Source organism: Etheostoma spectabile, chromosome 5 (assembly GCF_008692095.1).
Source record: "Etheostoma spectabile isolate EspeVRDwgs_2016 chromosome 5, UIUC_Espe_1.0, whole genome shotgun sequence".
NCBI classification, from domain to species: Eukaryota; Metazoa; Chordata; class Actinopteri; order Perciformes; family Percidae; genus Etheostoma; species Etheostoma spectabile.
Window position 1 is genome coordinate 14,620,328 of NC_045737.1, and position 19,193 is coordinate 14,639,520.

Here is a 19,193-nt window from a genome sequence, read left to right on the forward strand (position 1 = left end):
CTCAGACAAAACATTAAGAAAAAAAGGGTTTACCTCCTTACTTTGATGAGATGGCAAAAGTATCCACCAGTGATACAAAAAACAATACTCACATCTGGGTAATAGTCTGCAGTTGGCACCAAGTGGTGAATGAGGGCCTCCAGGGACCCAGACGCCAGGTTGTTGTCATGATAATAGAGGCCGGGGTAGCTTTCCTCCTTGGTCTGGTACAGGTTCTTGTTGTAGCCGCCGGTGTTCAGCTGCCCCGTGAACGGTGGTGTCTGAGGCATGTTGTCCTGCAAAGAGAAAGAGGACAAACAGGAACGGTCAGTAGACACTCTTAACTTCTTGTCCGATATTTCACCGCAGACTAACAAATCCAAAATAGCTCTCAGACGCAAACACAGACAGCCCAACCGTGCACACAGTCAACACACCCTTCCTCCTCTAGATCCCTGCTGTTCATTTTAAGGTTTCTGTGTTTGGGTTTGGTTTATTTGGACGTTCAAATGGTGGACTGAAAATGTTGAAATGCAAACTGTGGTTGAGACACAAAAAGCATGAGAGAGGGAAAAAAGCAGGAGGTTCATGAGTCATCTGTGTTACGACGGAAAACAAGTTTAGACAGCTCACAGATGCTTTATTGAGATTTGACCCCACTGAGCTTTTTCAGGGAATTGAATCCTTAACCCTGGCAGTATTGGTGCCTTGCTCTATATTACCAATTAGAGCCAAACTATAACTGCTGGCTAATAGTGTGCATCATCTCATGAGCAGCAACCTTTAACTGCTGGAAATAAACCAAATTCTCAAGAAAACAAGACCAATGGAGGTTTCAGATTCACATTTGATACACTGCTGGGAAATCTTACAGACCATTCATTCATTCAATAGGTCTTCTGACTCATTTAATGTCAGTGCTCATAAAGAAAGTTCTCTGTATATGCTTAAACACGCTGACATAAAAACAAAAGTACACGTGTAAGAGCTTGTGAGAGATTCAGGGTCAAACTGAAGCTCTGCCACATGTGAAGATACTTTTTTTACCCTTAACGCACACTGTATGACCACCTTGCCTGTTTACTTCCATTGCACTGTGTGTGGGGGTGTTGTGATGTGGGTGTGTGTTGTGTGTGTGTGGTGTGTGTGTGTGTGTGTGTGTGTGTGTGTGTGTGTGTGTGTGTGTGTGTGTGTGTGTGTGTGTGTGCGTTGTGTGTGTAGCATGACAAGTGGAGGAAACCATGTGCAGTCCTGGCTAGGGTGCCAATGTCTACTAACACTGAACAAAACATTATAATATAAATGTCCCAACAATTATAGATTATATAATTATATAAAAGTAAATCCCCACCAGATATTGTTCAAAGCTATGTGGAAGTTATGCACAAAGCATTAGGTTATCAAACGTGCCTTCAAAGAACTGAGGACCATCATAATGTAAAATCACTCTGAGGTCTAAACTCAAACTGGTCCTCACGAAGATAGAACAAACACACACACACACACACACACACACACAACACACACCCAACACACACACACACCACACACACACACACCACACACACACCAACACACACACACCAAACAACACACACACCAACACACACACACACACACTTCCCCTGCCAGCCTCTTGACCTCTGAACCTGGCACTTCGGCTCAATCCCATGCCAGGCAGACTTATGGTTGGGGAAACACAAAGGGTCTTTTCACACGGGGGGGTGGTGCAACAACCCCACCCCCACACACCATCACAACCCTCCACCCCCACCTTTTGACAATATGCTGCCCCGTGGCTGCCTGCCGAGTCAGGAAGCTTTTAAGGTGATGCACTGCGGTGGTGCCAAGGACGGATACGCCTGGGGATGCCAGGAGGTATGAACTGCACCTGGCCACACACTGCCACACGGAGCTCAAACACATTCTGAGCTTCACTGTCCTGTGATGTAATTTTGGTTTGCAGAGGAAACTTAGATAAGCTAGAGACAAAAAAGGAAATAAAAAAAAAAAAAAAAAAGGTATAAACATCAGCTGATCAGACCGGAGATGGAATTAACAGGTATTATTTCGCAGCATTCAATGGTCTAAAACAGAAGTCTTGAGCTTAACCTTTAAAAAAAATATATCACAAGACACACTTGTGTTTTCTTTCGCAGGATCACACGGCTCAAAACAGATACCTAAACAACCCGTTTATTCATAAGTTCACTTTAAGCCCTCACCCATATGAGACAAACCACCCACCCTTCCACTTTCACACACACATGCCGCCCCATACTGCACACGTGCGCACACAAACCATCGCTATTATTCAGCCAGACAACCATGGACATTTCCATGAGAAAGGCGAATGTGAGGAGTCAGAACACAGCGGCCTGAGCATCTGCTGCACCATGTGGCTTCCCTGCAGAGAGGGAGAGACCGGGAGAGGTCTGACGGAGGGACACCCTTGAAACTGCTACACTGAAGGTTTTGTGCTGAGCTCTTTTTTAGCAGTACTGTTTCACAAATAGCGCTGCTCGATTGTGGGAAAAACTATAATCATGATTATTTCGGTCAGTATTGAAATCACGATAATTTACTCGTTGACTTCGGGAAAAGATGTTGCAATTATTGAACTTAAAAAAAACGGTGGAAAAAGTCAAATCTACAGTAAAAAAAAACATAAATACAACTGAAATGTGCCTTAATCACTTATCCTATTGAAACTTTTCATTCAGAACACAGGAGAAAAAAAAGAGTTTACTTGCAAAACATAATGAGCTAAAATAATTGTTTTTCTTGAGTATTCTGTTTTTGTGATCATTGGGAGCCGAAATCCTATTTAAGATTGGATCCTTACCACCAACTAACTCCCTCATCCCACGCTCGCTTCTCTCACCATAGAGGTGGGGGTTGTTTTGGTTGGATGTGGAGCTCAGACAATTAGCCAATCAACTGAAAATGTGACAATATTAACACTCCCTTCATTGTTTTGTTCTTTTATTCGAGTAATGTTACTATTTCAATTATTTTTTATATACCTAATAAAGTAAATCTTTGTAGATTCCAGCTTCTCCAATGTCAGGATTTGCTGCTTTTCTCTTGCAGTGTTTTTCTATCTCATGCCATCATTAACTTAATCCCACTGGGTTTTCATCTGTTCAGACAAAATGAATTGGAAGAGGACATCAAGGGCTTGGGGGAAATTGCCACGAGGATGTGTACTTATTTTCTGACATTTTGTGGACTAACAATAAAAGATAATTGCTATAGTAATCCACAATGGGAATCTCCACAGGCAGAAAAAAGTTGTATAGTTGCACTTCTAGTTGCTGCCTTATTTCAGCATTTCATTGGTGGCCTCCGTTCTATCAGCCAGTTGAGGGCTAGGATTAATCCTAAAATACCTTCAACTTGTTGATGCTGTTTCAGATCTGTCGAGTCCTAACCTTCATCCACCAAACTAATCAAATCCACACATACACATACAGCAAAACTAAAATGAACCTCAGATCACAGAACACAAAGACTAAGCTTTATAAAATCTAATATTGTAACAAGTTGTATGGAATCTTTAGTATTGTTACACCACTCTCCCTCTCTGATGTCTTGTCTTTCTCAAATAGAGAGGGATCAATTTGGATTAATCTCATACTACAGGGGGCAGTTAAAGATAAAAGCAGTCTCTGATGCAAAAAAACACAACCTTGGATAGACACTATGACATCAGATGTTGCACTTGTCCTCTTCTCTAATCTCTTGTGTCTCTTATAATATACAGTATATTATATATAAGAGCAGAACTCTACCATCACATGGTCATGAAAACAAAAGCTTTGCTTACAAAGATTAGGGCCACTTTTGGCAATAACAGAGGTCCCTATTCTCAACAAAAAATGCTAATTAGTTTGGTTTTGTGCAGCGGGATACGACCACCACCAACACCATCTCCCCACTAAACCCATGAGTGTCTGTTCTTCACACATGCCAACTGCAGCCTTTACCATCATCCTAAAAAACTAAGCGCAAGATGCTTACAAGCAGCAACAACTGAGACACAGATTTACATTTGGCCTCCAGGTGTTGTTGTTGTCCAGGTGTGTGTGTGTGTGTGTGTGTGTGTGTGTGTGTGTGTGTGTGTGTGTGTGTTGGGTGTGTGTGTTGTGTGGTGTGTGTGTGGTGTGTGGTGTAGTAGTAGTAGTAGTGTGCTGGTGAAGGATGGGGGGGACTCTGGCCTGCAAAAGCAAACTCTTAGCACGTTGCTGTTGGTTTAGCGTGGCCGCGGCGGGTGGCAGTAGAAGGTAAACAACAACAGAATGCACAGTTGCCTTCCATTTTTTTTTTGGGGGGGGGGGGGGAGGTTGTTGTTTAGACTGAGTGGAAGTGGATGTGTGTGTGTAGCCATCTGTCTCAATGTGTAAAGAGCAGTCTGGTTTGGACTTAAATTGGATTTAAAAACAGAGAATATTCAAATTTCTGTCTGTTTCTGCTCAAAATATGTTTGTGTACTCAGCTAAAAAGCATCAAGCTTATGAACAGACATACACATAGTCGCTTTAGGGTTAAAGTTTCTTAGAACTAAAGACTTTTTTTACATCAAAAATAATTAGAAACATGTCGGAATTGTCTTAGCCACCATCTTTCCACTTTGGTTTTCTTTAAATATGCAAACCCTGGCCTATTTTTACACCCATGCACAGACTGTTCCCTCATTTTATTGGCTAAAGACTAAACCGCTGATTATCACATGGCACTGAATCTCTCCAATGATTCAGGTATGTTTTAGTGGTAGTCTTGAAAGACTGGGACTTGAGGGGGGGTTAGTATGACACTCATCTGAAACAGGCAGTTTAGAAATTACAGTTTAAAATTACTAATTAAGCGGTGTATGCTTTGTAGCTGCTAGATTATGGAAACAAATTATAATCACAATAATTTTGGTCAATATTAAACACATTATTTAACACAATTACTCATCTATTGGAAAGATCTTACATTTAATGAACTTAAATAGTGTAATGGGTAAACAAATCAAACAAGGAAAACATCTTGCACTGTAAAAGTCCCTTTATACTTTTCCTTTTTGAACTGAAAGACAAAAAGAGTTTACTTGCAAAATATAATGTGCAAAATAATCAATTATTTTCACCATTAGCCTACTCTGTTTTTGTGAACATTAAGAGACAAATTTGTAATCACAAATACAATTCTGATTAATTAAATAGCCCTATTTGGAGGTAAAATGGGAGTTGAGGATATGGGTAACAATGAATTTTTAGTTTCAGGCCATGATTCACTGAAAGGTTAAATAAATGACAACATAGTTCCCTTTTTGCCCTGTTAAAAGAAGGGCAGCAGCTTAAAAAGCAGCAAACTTCCCCAGGCACATGTCAAATAATTTACGTGAAACTACCTCCAAGCTGCAGAGCCATCGGTGACACAAGCTTTCAGGTAATTCTGCCTCCAAACACATGGGTGGGGCTGCTTCCCCAGAGGGAGAATGATGGAGCCTGGTCTCCTCGCTCGCGCAAATTACAAGCTATCAAAGAGCCGACGGAGGCTCTTCCCGCTCCGCCCGCAGTGTTTACGACCGCTTGTGATGGGCACCCATCAGCAGTTCAGAGGCTGTAAAGAAAAAAGCCTGAGCATACAGAAAATCCTTCCTGTGGTCCACGAGACGCACACAACCAGGCAAACACTCACATTTACTGTGATGCCATTTTCCTGCAACCACTCAAAAGTACAGAGGTCAAAAGCAGTATAGCTCTGAGTTCAGCGGTGTAATAAAACATCACTTATCACTAACGTCATTAAGCGCTTTAAGTTTGTGAAAAGCAAATTCAATTTATCATTATTGTTGGGGTTGGAGGAGGGGGTTACATCAATGGGGGGAATGTGGTGCAGGCACAGAGACACTTTGAGGTACCAACAGTAAATCAACAGCCCCCCCCCCCCCCCCCCCCCCCCCCCCCCCCCCCCCCTCCACTATGTAAACCCTTAAAGGCATGAGGAATCTCACTCATCCATGGCTTGAGGAAATGAGGGTGAGAGATAGCGGAGTGGCTGCACAGGAGGACGAAGAGGCCACAGTGGAATAGTGGAAGTAGTCTAAATAAAGACGGCTGGTTGGTAGTGTTGTTTGAAGCTAGTGTGCGGTCAGAGGGACTTAAAACTAAACTAGGCAGAAAAGTATTTGGTGACCTTTTTTGGAGGGCTGCGATTAAATCGTGGGGCTAGAACATGGAAAAAAGCAGGGAGAAGCAAAAAGATACAGACCAGAATAGAGAGGGTTCACCACAGACACATCTCAACCTTTTAACACTCCTCCAACCACAACTTCTTGACTACATCCACAGCAGTAATGAGTGTGTTGACAGGGTAATGTTTGCAGCTGTGGCAGCAAGTGGTAAAAGTCACAGCTTCCATATAGGATTCTGTCAGCTGGCAGCTCATCAGTCCTTGACAGCACATGAGCCCCCCAACATATTTATGGATTTTACTTCTGATTCTTCTAATGAATCTTCAGGAAATGTAAACATACCCCTCCGACAACAAGTAAAGATTGGGATTAGATACTAGAAATGTCAAACAGCCAAATTTCAATTTGTGTTTTGAGGTGCGGCGACACTACCACAAAGGGTAAACAAAGAACTTAGTGTATTGAAGTTTAGTTAAGATGTGTCTGGACTGGGAAATTCCTGACCTCAAAGACTTCTCTGTAAGCAGCAATTTGACAAATTAGCAGGTCAAAAGATGCCCATGCATCTATAGGCTGGGCTGAATTTGGTTGAAAAGTGTATTTTCATTTAGACATCTGCATTACAAATCCATTGATTGACCACATTTTAAAGACTGTATTTCGATGTGTATCCAGCCCCTGCTTTTAAGTCAAGCAAATTTAGTCAAAAAAGTTCCCCACACAACATCTGCAATTCCAGAAGAACTTGGCAAATTAAAATTGTGTGAACAATAAATCAGTCAAGGTTTAAGCAATACATACAAACACGGCTAAACTATAGCTGGGAGCACACTTCTTAACTCTCAAAGGTTTGTAGTCTTCACACCTTTTTGTATGTACAATTACATCACCGCTTTCACCACATATCAGGCTCCTGTTACTTCAAAGACTTAATCCCCAAAGCATCCATTTGTCTGCATTTGCAAAATCAAAGCCCACCACAACCTCTCTACACAACGCCAGAGTACAGTAGCAATCATGTAATCCACTGCAAAAATAAGACATTCAAGTGTTTCCAGAGGAGGCCCCCTCACATTGTCAGCCAGCCAGAGTCCTGCCAAATCACCAATAAACAGATTTAACTTGTCAGCACATTAAGGAAACCCCAATGCATGCTTGTACTGCAGAACAGTGGCACGGAAAAGCCAAGGAGAACAAGTCAGGGTTACTCATGAGAGATGTGGGATTAACTTCACTGATCCCTCACTGTCTTGCAGGAGGAGGAGAGGTGGGGTGGGGGGGGGGGGGGGGGGGGGGGGGGGGGGGGGGGGGGGGGGTAATCCTCTTAAACAAAAAGGTACTGGGGGTTAAAAATAGTCAGCCACTGGTTTCAACAATCCCATTACTGTGGTACATTACAGGAATCACTTAGGGGAAATGAAAAGACAGACAGAGCTAATTTGGGGTATCATTACTCACGTTTGTTTTGATTCTGGAGCAAACAGATTTGGATACAGTCAATAATAGCGCGCTGCCAGCACTCACATCGCACTAAATGGGTCATTTAAACACCAACTGAAGCCGCAATATTTTAATACGTGCAGACAGTTAAGTTGGGAAACGAGCATTTATCGCTGATTTAAACGCTCGTTTACAAACGCTGCCTCTTTTGCTGAAAATAAAGTGCGCTCTTTCAACCCTCTCCTCTGCGCGCATTGTGGACACGCTCCACAATGCGTCTCCAAGGCGCACAAACATCATAACATTCAATAGAAAATATATGTCCTTAAACACAAAATAGGCTATTTCCTAAATCAACCCTCACAGCTCACCTCAAAAAGCAGTAATCCAGGTGCGAATCCCCCTCGTATCCTTTCCCAAAATGTGCGAAACAGTCTTTCAACAGCCGAGACTTTCTCCTTTTACGTGCGAACAAGCCGAAGCGGTGAAACCCAGCAGACCCTCCCGGATCCAGTCACTCACTGCTGCATTATTCAGGTATAAATGCAGGTAAGAAAAATGTGTATTCTCGGTTTCAGAGCAGTGTTTTTTTTTTTGGAGAAGCAGAATCCGCATGAATGAATGACAGCTCCGGCTGTGTTGCTGCGCCGCCTTCTCTTGTGTCTGTGAGCTCTGAAGCCGCGAGCAGCCTCAGGACTTTATTGTGAGGGAGAGGCAACAGCCAATCAGAGGAGAGAACTCCTTCCACCCCCCCGCTTTCATTTCTCCTTCTCTATCAATTCTCACTCTTTCACTCTCACTCTGACGTCCCTTCCATCTGTGTTTCCAAAGCACCTAAATCCAAAAGGAGAAATTGAAACACAGCATGACACTCATATTGAAAACCTCCATATATTCTCAGGTTTAAGATCAGTTTCTGTCTGTGTGTAAGTGTGTAGGGTTGTTTTATCTCTTTAGGTGGGCTGTTTTGTTGTATTCTTTCACATTGTTTTTTGTCTGTATTTTTAATTTAAAGCACACAATGATTTATAATAAAATGTGAAATATTTAGAAAAAAATTAAAAAAAATTCTCATCTTGAAATTATAACAAGACAGAGTCTACAGGTTGGCTTGTTTTGTTTACCAAATTCACCCTCTTAGTTTAGCGTGTTAGCATACAAACTTAGGTCTAAATTAAGTCTAAACAAATTAGTTATTTGTTTGCAGGTTGTTCATAAATCAAACTACTGGACAAAGTCAAATGTTGGCATGATGATAGCTCTGGATGGAAAGTCAGAGGCTCCCCATAGTTATTACAATTCATTCTGAGGGAGACAGAATAACAATAATAATAATAATGTATACTTTATTATTCCCGCAAGGGGAAATTACAGTGTTTTCACTCTGTTGTTATTACACACAGGCCTACGCTCAGTACCTATACATGCACTAAATGGAGAGATGTCAGAGTGAGGGAGCCGCCCATGGAAATGCACCCCACGCAGTTGGGGGGTCAGTCCCTTGCTCAAGAGCACCTTGGCAATACCCAAGAGATGAACTGGCACCTCTCCAGCTACCTGTCCACCACCATAATTTGGTCCGTATGGGGACTTGAACTTGCGACCCTCCGGTTCCCAACCCAACTCCCATGGGGCTGAGTTACTGCCGCCCTTACTGCTACTGTCTGTACCAAATATAAGAAAATATCTGAGCGCTTAATATATTTCACTAATTAACACAAAAGTCAATGTTATGGTGGCGCTAGAGCAAATGTCAGGGGATCAAGAAGAAGACATACTTTAGTCATCCCACAAGGGGAAATGACATTTTCAACAAAGTCAGTAGAGTCCCTTTCATGTATGCACTGCAAACCTAAACTTATCAAGACATTACCCGGAGAAGCTGTACGTAAGAATGTCTGAATCGGTTAGACCGGGCATTAAACAGACTTTACCCTGCCAGTTCCCTAGTACAAAGACCACCGAAAGAAACAAACCAAACTGCTGAGTCTCTTTCTTTGTCCCCACAACAACAAAACGACCCGTTTAGTTCTTCAAACCAACAGTGATGTTCATCGTTTGTCCAAATAATGCAAGGTGACAACTGTTAAAAAAAAGAAATCTGCCTTTTGTAGGGCCTTAAAAAACGTTGGTTCACATTGTATGAAAGACCAGAATGGGACTAAATCATTGGAAATAAACACTCAATGCACAATGATGACGATGATTTAAAATGTATTAAATCATTTGATGCAGTGTTCTCTGGCAAACCCTAATCTTAGCAATGTCTCCGTGTCACATCTGCTGAGTGAAGAGGGCCACTGTGTAATTATTAGTTCAGTCGATTTAATTTATTTAGCTTTCATTTATTCAGTGAGGTCAAATAAGAATTAATTCACATCTACAATGGCAACCTGTAAAGAGGAAAAATTTAAGAGAAAAAAACCCTAGAAGTTGCTCAGTGACTTAACGTGGAAAATATATGTAACACAAAAGCTTATATTTAGTGAAAACAGAAACCTAAACGAGGCTACAGAATGTTTCCCTAGTTCAGTTCCACAGTTCTGTAGTTGTTAATCTGAACAGTAAGACTACATACTAGTAGAGATGTTTGTTTGGCCGTAGAATTGTTTGTGCATGGTTGACTTCCTCCTCATTTCCGAAGCGGAGTAATTATCCACGGTAAAATAACAGCAAGTCATCCCAAATCTCGTCAACATCCAGACGTATTACGTAATCTGGAATTACCGAAGATTTACATATAGGCACTAATCCATCTTTTCTCTCGCTTAAATGCCCAGAGTTTGACCACAAACATCAGGATTGCAGTCAACGTGTTGGACACAAACACACTATATGCTGGCTGACACTACACACACAATGGTCAGGCCTGAACCAGAAATGTTGGGCATTCAACTTAATGTATGATAAAGATAATCAACAAACAGTATACTTGTGTGTATTTGGAAAGGCCCTTTAACCAAATATCTTTCAGTTTAGGTTATTGTTTTTTTTATTTACTACAAGAACCGACATCCTCTGAATGTGACAGAGGAGCAGTTTTCAATTCCCAAATTAATAGCATGAAAAACAACCATATTAAGAAGAGCAGTTGCAAGAAAAGACAGGCCTTATTCTTTCTTTTTCTTATTGTCAATTTCAACTACTCCCATGAAAAGATCTTAAACCAGCATTGTGTTAGACCGTATCTCAATACTTGGATTTCCCTAATCTGTCTATTGCTCTCAGCCCAAAGCATGTGTTCATACTTAATACAGAAGACATAAATCTGAAAAATGAATTGTAAATTTTAACATGCAATAATCAAACTGGAGGAAATACAGCATTTAGTTGGGGACTATTTTCAGCGGTGGATTAATCCACATCTGGGGCTCTAGTGAGCATTAGAAGTAGCGGAACAGTGTATGTGGGATTGAGTCAACATAACCTAGATCTGTGCGTATATGTGGCTTGTGTTTTTAATATTTTTTGGACAACAATGGGGCTCTATGGCAGAGATGAAGAAGATAAAGCAGGCTTTGAATACTCAGGTAAGACTAGTTAGATATATTCATTGTTGGTTTTGGTCTTTTCAGGGGTTGTGTTGACAATAAGAAAAGCATACCCTTTAAGTATTCCTGTTACTGGATTCAGACCATATAACAGAATACCAGCCTGACCAGTGTTGATTACGATCTTGTGTCAGCATTTCAAAAGCTAAAGGAAGTGGGGCATTTCCACTCGTTCACACTCGGTATCTTCAGGGCAGCTTGTGTTGAATGGCAGAGTAAAAGAGCACCAGTTTGTCTATTCAGGTAACAATCAGCATGGGGCAGCTACAGCCTAGAGCTTTAATAAATATAAATAGGAGTGTAAATCAATGCGTTGCAGGAAGAAAAAACTCCCATCACAGAAAAGGGCACTATGTGTTAGAGCTTTACTAGAACAGTGACAGTACAGTCACTGTACAATAAAGGTGCATTATTTCCACAGCTTCATTCACATGCTGTGTGACTGAAGACATCAGATGTTTACTCTTGGGAGAAAGAGCCTGACTGGAGTGTCAGAACTGTGCTAAAGGTCTCTTGTGCAAGCGTGACATCCAGGCTGATGTGCTGGATTTGAAATCTTCCTGCAGGGAAATAAATAAACCCTGACTTTATGTTTGTGCTACATTCCCCATATAGCTTCAACCGAGCAGTGAAGATAGGCATCATAACTTTACAGTAATGTTTCCCATTGGTGCCACCCCTGCAGCAGCCAGGTCACAGTTCAGTGTCTTGCTCATGGACACTTGGTCAAACTACCTGAGTAATGATACACACTTCTTTGCCGTTGAGGGAATTAAACTTTCTGGTTAAATGGCAGATTTTCTAATCACAACTGCACTGATGGCAATGCAATAAATAATTCTTATAGTCAGGATATTTATGTTTTAGTACACCCCATTAACGCCAGAACTGTGATATAAAAACTCTCCGTGATATGGTTATATTTCACGTGTCAGTATGCTTTCTTTATGTAACAGGAATACATTCCTCATGTAAATCTAGTAGTTTGTAGATGGTCCGAAGCACTCCTTGCAGTAGCAACACCGGAACTAAACAGGGCTGAATTAGCACAACTTTCATTGCACATGGGTAGGCACTTTTAATGACATTTTGAACATGTTTAGAGGCTAAAAACATACTTAAAACTTGCCCAGTTTAAGTCTGTTGGGTGCTAACTCTAGTAGGAGGATAACACGATGTAGGCAGCACCGATTGTTTTCATTTTTCTCTCTAATGACAGCACTTCAAATGTACAAACAACAGAGCTACCTGTGGGAATTGACCGGAATTCTCCTTTAGACTTTAATATCAGGTCTAGATTAAGAAGTTTGGAAAACATTTCAGAAACAAAGCATGAAATGAGTTAAATCCCCTAAATTTAGACTGATTCTACTGTACACAGACTAAAGTTGTTGGTGGTCAATTTTAGGCTGCAAGGAAAGTCAACTGTAACAAATGACCAAAGGTTATACTAAAAGCAAAAAAGCCCCAATGATACCTGCCAAATTTATAGCTAGGACATCATTTTTGTCTCATAGGAATTGTCCCGCATACTGTTCACTTGTATTATTGCTCAGTTGTAGGAGACAAATGGAATTTGTGGCTGAGATAGCACAGCATTGCCGCAAGAAAGGGGTGAAATTAGCATGTCCATCCGCGTGTCATGTTCCCATCACTGCTAATACCTGTGACTACTGCAGAGTCATTTGTCCCGGGAATGAATACTGATAGTAACCTTTCCCAGGAAAGACAAAAGCCAGATGTTAGTGGGTGTTAGTGAGTTTTTAGTCCAGTGAAATAGGGAAGCGATAAAGTTGTCACTTGCGTTGTTGTGACGTGTCAATACTGCCAACCATCAACACAGATAAAGACTTTTCCCATTAGTACAAAACGGCTATCCTGTTGACAAACAGATTTCAGTTGAAAACAGGTTCAAATTATGATTTTAATAAAAAAAGGAATATGCATTAAAATGTTCCATTACATCTGGTGCAATGAACTGACACCTTAAACCCTCTCATATGAGAACAAATTCTTCTTCACACTTCAACTATAGTTTCATCTTCTAAGCTTTCTGAGCACAGCAGGTTGTCAGTCAACAATGATGTTTTTATATTCATAGACTCTTGGATATTGAGGGGTTTTCCCTGAATGGATATGACTCAGGGTTGAGGCCTAAACTAAGCCGTCCTGAAGGTGTCTGTTTGCATTATCAATAGGGCTGCACAATATTGGGAAAAAAACTGAAGTTGCGATATTTTTCCTGCGATATGAAAAAAGCCTAATTTTTACAAGATGACATAAATAGCTTTATTTGGAAAAAAAGAATAATTCTCGGCTTTTGGAGTGCATCTACATAGAAAATAAAAAAAGTAACTTTTCTTATGTAAACCATTTTTTGTTAAACTTTAATGCTTTACAAACACTAAAGCAAGTAAAGCGCTGTGACTACTTTTCTGAAGAGATTTTGAATAGGGAAAAATACACTGACTGACATGACACCCTTGTATTCATATATACTATCGATCCAGGCTAAAGTGAATGATAGAGGAAGCAACATGCATGCACTAACTTTCAGGTTGCGGTCGACTAGCGGGGCCTGCTTTGCTTGTTCGATAAATTGATCAATACGGATTATGATTGGTGGTTTGCTGTGCATGCAGAGCCTTAATGTCTCACTAGTAACAAACGGTGCATCCAAGAACACTTAAATCAGTGTCAAATACATTACATCATACACAGACTGCTGTTGTAGAATAGTATTACATTTCCAGCGCTGCGGCTCCGAACCGTAACGTTACTTGGGACAGACCCATTGTTTCTTTATGCTAACTTTATTAGCTTTAGCCTGGCTGAAAATGTCGTAATTATGTTGCAATATCCAGGTAATTTAGTTTGTCTCTGTAGCAAACATAAAAAATGGACTACTGTAGCTTCACTACCCATGGAAAAGCATGTGCATCACTGTGTCAGCGGCAGCTGCTGCCTGCAGTACTTTTCTACACATGGAGGGCCTCCCTTCCCATAACAATGAACCCCGTCGGACTAACGTTACGTCACATTCACACGTTGCCCACGTGGCGACCTGTTTTAAAGGGGAAGGGTCGGCTGGTAACAATCATGTAAAAGGAGAACGATGAAAGTTTACTTTTTTATTAAGCAGCAAAAAAGCTGTATTGTCAACATCGCAACGTCCTGCAATGTGACTATTGCACATGCACACATCGCGATGTAGACGATGAAACAAAATATTGTGCAGCCCTAATTATCAGTTCCTTTATTTGGTTCCACCTGAGGTTGAATACCATTCCCTGTAAATAGAGATCCTTTGTGTGAGTGCATACTAATTTCTGCCTTTGTTCATGGTGTGATTGGGACCAGTTGGTGCCTCCGCTACAGTCTGGCTGCCTCCACATTTACAACTGTGTTCTCTGGCTAGACTGGTGAGGAGCTCCAGGACTCTGATGTCATGCTCCATGCGAGCTTTCTCCCTCCTCTCGTCCCTCTCAGCCGCCTCTCTCTGCCGGCGCTCCTCCCTCTGCAGCCACTGGGCCAGGAGGTCCTGATGCCAGCGAGCCTGCTCCTGCCGTTGGTTCTCCAGCTGCACCAGTAGCCCCCTTGTCTCAGACACCAGTTGCTGGAAACACTCCGTCAGGTGCTTGAGGGCGGGTTCCAGGCAGGAGGACTCGGTGTGATGGTGACCAGAAGTGAGGAGGGTGTTGGAGCTTGGATCTGGGGGTGCAGGGAGAGGAGAGGCAGTGGATTGCGTAGGAGGGGGAGGGGGAGGAGCCGGTGGAGGTGGTACTACATGTGGGGAAGGAGTGCTCACGCTGTTTTCCACTAGAGTACCTATGACACAGGATATGAAACAGTATGGGTATGATTGTTACTGATGACAGGAATATCTTTAAGCCTAAGAAACGTTATATATGCACAGAAAAAACTGCTGCACCTCTTAAATGACAATGGTTCTTACATACCACTCATTTCACGATGGATGGACGATTGCAGATAAACTTCATGGTGTCGCTGTGGGAACCCTGTATCGCTGAACTCAAACTCATCTGTTGAATCTTCTCTGTCCTCCAACTTAACTTCAGAGTCGAGCTGCCAAGACTGAAGGCCTCCTCTTTCCTCTAAAGAGCTCAAACTTTGTCTTCCTGTCCTCCCCAAAGAACCAAAATTGTGTCCACTAATCTCTGTATTAGAATTTAAATCTGGCTGGATACTTCCTGTCTTGTCAAGGGATTCAAGGTGAATTTCTGCCGCCTGTTCTGGAGAAACAAAATAGGGCCCCCCTTCCCCTCCCGCTGACCTCCGACCCAAAACAGCATCCATCTCCGCAAAATATTTAAAAGTGCAAGGCTGTGAGCTGCCAATGCTCCTCTGTAGCTTGGCTCTCCCATAGTTAGCCTTCAGAGTTTTGACCCGAAGACGGCACTGGTGTGGACTCCGAGAGAAACCCATTTCACTCATGCGGGCTGAGAGGTGTTTGAAGACATGTCGGTTGCGAAGGTTTTCTGCCAAACTCTTCTGGATGCGCTCGTCACTCCAGGCGCACAGCAGCACCTGAGTTTCCTCCACTGTCCAGTTAATTGAGCGCTCAGCTTCTCGTTTCCCTGTACGTACAAGAACACAGCTGAATACAGTAAAAAACATCACACATGATGTTATGGGTATGAGGTAGATATTGACTCCAAACCCCAAATTGAATCCAATTCATTCCAGTTAGGCTCAAACTACACTCAGTTTTGCACAAACTCAAACAGCCCTGCAATAAATGCTACCTTCAAGACAGTTATTTCCATGTTTAGATTTTGTCAAAGAGAAGTGTTGATTTAACTGTATGGCCATTTTGTAGGCTGCAGTTTGTGGTGCTGTTGAACTATATTGTAATATACTGAGAGTTGTGACTTTCTAAATATTTAACGCAAAGGGGTGAAAAGTATCAGAAACACCTCCCAGTATGATGCCATACTAAAACACCTCTCTAAAATGGCATTGGTTTTAGCTAATACACTGATAACTGAGAGTAGATCATAGTTTGAACTGTAGAAAAGGTTGCCTCCACAGCATATTCAACCATCAGGCAATATTCTCTATATCTTTAACTAGGATATGTGATCTTAAATTTAGTGAAATAACCAGAAAATTAAACTATGACTCAGTCATAGTCAAGGTGTACTTGCAGAGGCGTTGCTTTTTAAACATTAAGCTGTCATAACTGCTGTTATTTTTTTCCCTTTCTGGTACTTCTTTTACTCATTTGTTATATTTTAAGTACATCGAGAGAGGCGACACAAAACGTAACTGTACCTGTGTTTAATGACAGTAATTGTTATTTTGCTTGGCCTTACTCTGGAAACTTTTTATTGACACTTTACGTTCCCAATACTGCACATTAGCGTTTTACTAATCTCACTAGAAAGAAATGAAAAAAAACATTAAATATCAAATAAAATGAAAATAATCTGCTAAATCGGTTTAGGTAAAGACCGGGTGACATACCTGGCAGCTTAGTTTTAGCAGTAGAGTGGAAGTTTTTTTAGTATCCTTATAACACCTAGCTAAATATCCAATTCATTAAACGCTAACTAAGATATTGAATTGCTTTCATAACACAGTGTGCATGACATGTATTGCTGAAGTAAAGTTCTTAACGTATATACAAATGTATTAACTGGCTTCAATAACATGACATAGTCATGGATAGTGATATTAACCCGGTTGTGTTAGATATCTAAATCCGTGTCCATCTTTAGCAAAGAACATATCCTTACATTACTTAGCTATGCTTGCTAATTAGCCAGATAGCAAGCTGTTGTCCGACACAGCTACAGTTGAGAGTTAGCCAGCACGCTACTTAAGACACATGCAGAATAATACTAGCCTTATAACACAGACGGCGAGCAGGACAACTACCAACGAATGGTTCAACAGCTTAATAAAAGGAGTAAATCAAACTAGAAAGCTAGTTCTGCCCACTGTAATAAACACAGCTAGCTTAGGTTAGCAGCTAACAGTTAGCTACCTAGCTAATATGGCTACATGAATGCTTGTCTAATTTTGACTCTCTGCTGGCTGTTGCACAACAAACAAAACATGTCGACTGCTTAAATAATTCTTACTTTTGGTCGTTGAAACAGAGCTGGTCGAGTTGATCATCGGTGGATTCATTTTCACGGGCTACAGAAAATGTAAACAATCCTCACACTCCGACACTCCTCTCTTCCGGGTGACGTGGAGTTCAGCGCGTGACGTCGACTGACGTGTTGCAGAGTCGTGATTGATGCAGAAAATTAAAAAAAAATGTATTGTAACAATTATAACAAACAAGACAAATCAATAAATTATTATTGAGATATATATAAATTGTATTATGCACCAATTGATTGCGTGTCTATATATCCTGCATATACAAAATCCAAATAATGCTGTAAGCAAAAATTTCCCCATAATACTCATTTACATATTGTACTGCAAATGTTTTACATATTCTTAAATTATGTATGGCCCTAAATCTGCAACGTTCCCATCTGTCCTATATTTATCAGTACAAATCATATAGTTATGTATATTTCCTCTGGGGTCACTAAAGTTTCATGTTGGAGGATACTATGAGTTTAACATCACATATTCATTCTTTTTGTAATATGCAGTATGGTACAGTGTATAGTATATATACACAATATTTAATTAGACAAGTGCACCATTGTTTTTTGTTGATACAATGTGTAACAACTGATAAAGTTGTGGTAGTTTTTTGTGGCAAGTATGTGATACATTTCACAAACAGCTTATGATAAGAGTTGATACATAATGAACATAATAGATGTAGTATCTCTTACATGTAGTATCCCTAGAGTCATAATGGAAGATGGTGCAAAAGGAAAAGTATACTAATATCTTTGGATTTTAAAGAAATGTAAATCTGTTTCTGTTTGGGCAGTTTAGGTTAATGTACGTACATATGCAGAATTTGTCAAATGCATTAGAAGTCAAAATTCAATTTTTCCATTATCTTATCTTTTCACACAGGAAATAGCAACGCATGAATAAATGCAGCCATCTCATTCATTTCAAAGAGACAGCAGTTGGCACAATTGGGTCCAAACACAGAAAAACTAATGCAGTATTGTTAAGCAACACTTTAACCCAGTCCAACCTTTGGCACAACACAGTCCCACGTTGTGCGTCAGGCAACACAATGCATAGGACAATCCAATACAAGCAAGTACACATTCCTTTGTAATGTAAACACTGTGGGTCTACGGTTGACCTTACAATCATAGTATAAGTGGTGTGCAGTATATTGGCCCTTTTAGTATTTTTACACAGTGCTATTTGTGATACCCACACAACTCTACTTGACCTTCTCTTTTTTGGTTTTCCATTAGCAAAAGTTGTGGATGGTACCTGGTACTTTTTTTGGTACAAGGTTCCAGACAAGCTGAACCGATATTGAAAGGTGAAAGTGAAGGTGGACCGAACATTTTTTATTTAATAGGAGGAGAATACTTTGCTGTACACTACGCAAAAGCATTAATTTTGTTTAACAAATGCTATGTTCCCTGAACTAGAACTTTATTGAGAGAACTACACACCAAGACAGCATGTGAGGAAGATAACAAGGATAAAGTAGGATATAATGAGCAAGTAACAGTTGACCAAGTTGACGAAGCCATCTTCGCCTCACCTAACAAGTAACTATATGATTTCAAATCCAAATCCCTGAAAACCACAGAACATGAATTAAGCACTCATATTGCAAATCTAACCTCAGTGCATATTGGGCACAGGTACACTTGTATTTAAAGCTGTCCACATGCAATCCAGATGCATTTTAACTGCCAAGTGTGAACACGTCCCAAGAGGCCACAAATTCACCTCAACTTTAAATAATAAGAGGGAACCATTTAGAGGAAATAGCTCCTAAAGAAGCTGTGAGGTGCTAATAGGCCGTCTTGTGCATTCTCTGTATGTCTGCTGTCTGCTATTTCACTATTTCAGTCTTTCATCCACAAACACAGCAATTAGTGGGTGTGTGTGTATGTGTGTGG

The 19,193-nt window shown here is 40.9% G+C and overlaps 2 protein-coding genes across 5 annotated transcripts in view; both read right to left on the bottom strand.

Annotated features, from left to right (window-relative positions):
- rasgef1ba (RasGEF domain family, member 1Ba) overlaps nucleotides 1-19,193 on the bottom strand; it is a 119,631-nt gene that overhangs the window by 23,304 nt on the left and 77,134 nt on the right. For 2 of the 3 annotated variants that reach the window (XM_032517187.1, XM_032517186.1), the window contains exon 4: nucleotides 93-275. In XM_032517187.1, the coding sequence (XP_032373078.1) occupies nucleotides 93-275 (183 nt within the window). Of the gene's footprint in view, nucleotides 1-92; nucleotides 276-7,974; nucleotides 8,287-19,193 lie in introns of those variants that run through there. The other variant, XM_032517188.1, reaches the window with a different exon arrangement.
- Nucleotides 12,350-17,386, bottom strand: LOC116690321 (uncharacterized). 2 transcript variants are annotated; one of them, XR_004332229.1, is made up of 4 exons: nucleotides 17,262-17,386; nucleotides 15,114-15,752; nucleotides 14,405-14,982; nucleotides 12,350-13,348 (listed from the first exon to the last, which is right to left on the bottom strand). XR_004332229.1 is itself a non-coding variant. In XM_032517202.1 (3 exons), the coding sequence occupies exons 1-3, from the start codon at nucleotides 17,308-17,310 to the stop codon at nucleotides 14,477-14,479; spliced, it is 1,194 nt and encodes a 397-aa protein (XP_032373093.1). In that variant the 5' UTR covers nucleotides 17,311-17,386; the 3' UTR covers nucleotides 13,396-14,476. The 2 variants fall into 2 exon arrangements, 1 of the variants encoding a protein (XP_032373093.1); XM_032517202.1 differs by lacking the exon at nucleotides 12,350-13,348 and having other exon boundaries at nucleotides 13,396-14,982.